General features: G+C 35.6%; 1 protein-coding gene across 1 annotated transcript in view; it reads left to right on the top strand.

The window, feature by feature from the left end:
* Positions 1-5327, top strand: part of LOC109834850 (E3 ubiquitin-protein ligase SPL2-like) — a 14005-nt gene that overhangs the window by 6894 nt on the left and 1784 nt on the right. The window contains 5 exon segments of the mRNA XM_020402864.1: positions 2187-2357; positions 2460-2581; positions 2808-2927; positions 4025-4091; positions 4943-4993. Coding sequence (XP_020258453.1) covers positions 2187-2357; positions 2460-2581; positions 2808-2927; positions 4025-4091; positions 4943-4993 — 531 coding nt within the window.

Raw genomic sequence — 5327 nt, 5'->3', positions numbered from 1 at the left:
GGGGTAATAGAGTTTTGACGTATGGTATGCACATTTTACAAAGTTCCCAAAGTTTTATATGGTCGAATGTGATAAGCAAAACAATCTAGGCTCTGTAAGGATATAATGAGATGGTAGAAAATATAGTTCACAGTAGTGCGTTTTTTCCACCTTTAAGGATTATTCAGAAGCTACTCAAGTGTATCTTTTACAATCTCCAAAGTGCTTCTCCAATAATGATGATGTATGTTACATAATTTACATTGTTAGGAGTATTTGGTCAGTATATGAACTCTTCCTTTATGTAAGTTTTTTAATCCAATTAAAACCTGTTTTAAATGTTTTGGTTGGACAAACTGTGATGGCTATTACTGAAAAAAAACTGTAACAAAGCTCATCCTGCTTGTTCTTTTGTTATATTGCCTACTGGGTTTGGTACCTGGCTGCCCATCATTTTATAATTTAGAAGTGTTTTGAATGACAAGGTGAAAGAGATGCAGGGTGTTCACCATTTGTTTGCGGGGGCGGATGTATGTAGAAGGTTAGAGGTGCAGTTGCAACCCTAACAAAAGAAATTTTAGCTGAAATTTTAGTCTTTTAAGTCCTTATATCAAGTTGAAATTTTAGTTTTTTAAGTCCTTATATCAAGTTGAAATTTTAGTTTTTTAAGTCCTTATATCAAGTTGAAATTTTAGCTTTTCTTTAGTCGTTATAAGTTTTAGGATATTTGCACCCTGACTTTTGCTTATATAATGCCTACCAATTAGCTACCCATTTAAGTATGTAGATTTAGTTCTTTATCAACCAGAAACTCATAAAATCTATTCTCTGTGTCTGATAAGTCTCCCAATCAAGACTCAAGAGACTTTTTTTTTCAAAACTTCTATGCCTTAAAATCTGATTCTCCTATTTCAAATTTTCTGTCTCCAAACCTCTCTTCCTCTCAAGTTTCCTTTTCCGTGAGGTTGTGCCCCAATTCTCTGGATAGAGAGGCGCTTGAAGTTGCTTCTAGAAGCATCTCATTGAAGTTCATCAAGCAATGAGTTATTATTCTTGACCAAGCCTCTCACAGAAGTTTTCTACTCGTCCAAGCTTCTTGTCAAGATCTTATTCTTGTTGAATTCTTGCTCTTTTCAAACTCTGAGTTCTTGCATTTTAGGTGATTTTTAGTTTTTTTTATTGTTTTGGTTAAATAGTTGATTTTGTTTGGTTAAAAGATTCATTACTTTCAATTATTCACATGTTTTCTCTTATGAACACACTTCAAAAAGTTAAATTCATCAAGAATGCAAATAAATTTTATCAATTACTTGGTGCATATCAATTGTTTGTTATATAAATTCGATTTGATGTGTATGTTATATAACGAATATGTTAGAATGCAATTGCAATACTGTACTTTGTAAGATACTTTTAACTATCAAATAGTCATTCTTTTGAATTCATTAGCATAAGTGAGCCATTAGTGAAGATACTCACTTTGTTTATCTATGACATTACAGACCAAAAAAGATGCATGTAGCTGATAAAGTGCACTAAATTGCATTTCCATCACGTGTTATAGTTTTATAATATTATATTTTTTATATTTAGGTAAAAAGTTATTTGTTGTTTGCTCCCCAAGAAAGTTTTCCTCGCCGCTGTTTGCTTGATGTGTTATGCTTGTCATTTAGGAGTTGGCATGTGATTTTTGTTCATCTTTCTTTGCCTATGGATGCTACAAAAATTATACTTTCAAGGAGAAAGGGATATGGTGGATTCAAATATTGTGATTCCACTACAAAGATGACTTAAATATAGGCATAGTTGATGAAGATGTCTTCTCAGGGTTTGGACATATCCTAATCTTCATATAATAATGAGAGAATTCCAACTTTTTCCCTCATATCGATGGGTACTTTTTTAATTATTTCTTATTTGCGAAGATTAAAGGTCATGCTTATTGTGCTAAATATTGATCTGTACTTTGTGATTTATGTTTGTGAAGTGCCTCTACAATGAGTGGAGAGGTATTTTGGGATGGAGGTTTGATCTACATGCATTCTTGGCAAAATCATGGAAGGAACAAAAATCAATTTCATTCAGATCTGTGAGATATTCATCCTACCTGCAAGACTACAAATTTCAAGATTCACTAGTTCTGTTAGCAAACTATGGCTAAACATGACAAATTGGATGGCTTAATTGTTTCTCGTGTGGCTTTCTAGGTTCCCTTTGTTCTTGTGGAAGCTACTCAGAGGCCTAGCTCAGGGTTTGTTAATGTTTCTTTGGAGGGTTCTGCTCACCCACTCCCTCTCACTACTGTTTATCATCAGTTACACCCTGTGCAACCTACAGCTTATACATTTTTCCAGGTCATCTTTGGTAATGGGTACCCCGTAAGTTCTTGCCTATACCTAATTTTTCATTTTCAGAGTTGTGTCCTAGATAAACATTTGCCGTCTTTTACAGTTCTTACTACAACAATTTGGTTTTGCAAGGTTGCACTACTGGATGAAGAAAAGATTCTTCCAGTTGGAAAGGAGATCACTGCAGTTGGCATTTGCAGAATATTTGAAGGATCTCTTGAAATCAGATCATGTCCGGATCTTCCATGTTTTTTGTAAGATTTATATGGGAAATTGTTTTCTCCATTTGTTCTCTGGCATAAGTGATAATCATTCTGATTAATCTTATTCACCATGTTGACTTGTGCTATTCATTAAAATACTAAAGTTGGTTAAGTTCTTTGATACTTTCCATACTAACTCAGTGTACTCTATCATCTGGTTTTTGTCAAACATGTCTCATTTTCAGAATTACAACTGATCTTGTATTTCTTTTCATAGGTCTGATAAGACAAAGGATGAAATAGAAGTGGATCTTGCTGTTGACAGTCGGATTTTGTTTTGGAGCGGCATTGTGCTTGGAACATTGTCCATTGGTATATTGGGCTATGCTGTTGTCAGGTATTGAAATGAAGCATAAGCAAATCCACATTTTTTTTGTTTTCCTTTTTTTTTTGTGTGAGTGAGAACCTTGAAGCAAACTGATACATGACAATTATACCTCTATTGTCTAAATTTTGTTGCTAACCAGTTTCAGACTTTCATACTGTTTTAACAGTGTCTCAGAGTTACTTTTCCCGCACAATATATTCTCTTGCTCAGGATTGGATGCCATACTTTTCGTCTAACTTCATTTCTGTAATTATAATGACTGAAAAGGGTCTTCTTAGAAAATCTGAGAAGGATCTTTATCTTAGAAAAACTTGTGTCTGTGAATCCATATGATGAGATTCTATCTAATATAGTCGGACTGATAAATTATGCTAACTGGATATATGATTAGTAACAGGCTGCTTATAAAGTAAGTATCCACGTGCAAAGGGAGCCCCCCACCCCCCTGCGGCCCTGGGGGGAGAGCCAAAACTTAAGTTGTGGTTCACCTGATGAGGACCTCTCCTATAAAAATAAATCTATACGCAGAAGAACAGGAAAATATTTGATATTTCATTCAAATATAGGAACACTGCATGAAGCATGCTACCATTAGGAAGAACTATTTCCCTTTATTATTGAGTTTTGCAGTGTCATTGACCTCAGTGCTTGAATGCTACTGAAGGCTTTATGTTTTTACACGAATTAAAAGAGTTAATGTTTTTCCTTGAAACTTTCATGTCCGTGCAAAACCTTAAAATTGCAAGAAAAATCGAGTTATTGGTGTTTAAATTTTCTCAGTGTATACAAGATACTGAATCGTTGTTTTCATTTACTTGCTTGCAATTTTTTATCTTGTCATCAGTAGCATCAGAATTCACGAAAGGCAAACAGAAGGCAGTAACTTTCTGTAACATATTATTTACACAGAAAAAACATCAAAAACACTTAACTGTCAGATTAGTGCAATAAAATTTTTGATTGGCAAAACTGGTGGCAAACAATGAACCTGTTCACTGCTAGGTTTTAACTTCAAATTCTCAGATACCAGTGTAATTGTCCGGTCTTTCCCATTACTTCATTCTGAGATTTGTCATACTCTCATGTTGACTGTACATGTTACACAGCCATGGTGGGATGCCCCTCTCTATGCCTCATGGACAGGGACGGATCCACTCAGGGAGCACTGGGAATGTTCCCCCCCACAAGTTTCAATTTTTTGAAGGAGTTATTATACAATTCTAGAGGTACCCAATAGAAAATTTGTGGGTGCTCCTGTGGCCCAAGCCCATTGAACCCAAGTCTTACTGCACCCAACAGGCCCATTACCCAAATCCGATTCCACTCTAATTAAAACTCATATTTCTAATATATCAATTTGTAGGGTCTTTTCATCTCTCTCTCACTTCCAGATCACAAAAAATTTGACGGAAGAAAGACCATCTAATTTTTTTTTAAATCGCTTTCCGCCGCTTCGACTGCTAGCCGCCTCCGCCTCTTCCATTGCCGCCTGACCGCCACTTCCACCGCCCTTGTATTCCTTGCCTTCTTCGTCTCCCTCAATTTCTTACAAACCTCTTCTGTAATTTGGAGCTTTCCCTTCTCGCCAACAATTATGACGAGGATTATCCCCAGTACAAAGTAGTATTTTGTTTGTTTTGATTATGTAAATGAAAGTGATTATGTATCATTATAGTAATGATAATGCAGAAGTTATGTTTTGAGATCTTTGTGATCATGGTTTATACAAGTTTTTCCAATAGTAGGATTTATGTTTTATAAATGATTAATTTATGTGCGGTGTGCATGCATTGCATGCCAGCGCACCCCCCCCCCACGCCCCACCCCAACCCAAAAAAAAAAGAAAAAGCAGGCCCAAAAGTTCTGGATCTGTTCCCTGCCATGCGATATGCCTGGCAAAGCAGAAAGACGATGGGGGGGGCGGATGAACACTACATACAACAAAGCATAATTGCCCAGAATGTGCATTTAGAGGTCCCAAACTGCTTTAATAACCCTGTTCTCTTGAACAATTAATATTTCAGGGTAATGCTGTTAATGAATGCCTGCTTAGCAAGAATCTTAACCATGGTGCTGTGTGCTTGGATGCAAACAGTTAAAGGAGCATTTTCTTGAAAAGAAAGCTATACATGATTACATTGTGCTTAATTGGTTCTTTAGTTTTGCTAGGATGCTTATAACTTTGAAAAGATAAAACAGGAAACTTTTGTTTGATGGTCGTGCTAATTTTACCTTTCCTCTGCTTTTATATGGAAGTGTAACAATTTGTTCCTGTATGTAAGTCATTTTCCTCATCATAGTTTTCTATAAATTAGAGTAGAAATTACTTATGTTTCCCCTGAAAAAAGGAGGCTTTATAACATTTATGTTATTTGCAATGCGGTAAGGAATCTTGACACTATTCCATGT

This window comes from Asparagus officinalis, chromosome 3 (genome assembly GCF_001876935.1).
Source record: "Asparagus officinalis chromosome 3, Aspof.V1, whole genome shotgun sequence".
Taxonomy (NCBI): domain Eukaryota; kingdom Viridiplantae; phylum Streptophyta; class Magnoliopsida; order Asparagales; family Asparagaceae; genus Asparagus; species Asparagus officinalis.
Note: the sequence above shows the minus strand (reverse complement) of the source record. Positions and strands in the feature narration are given on the sequence as shown.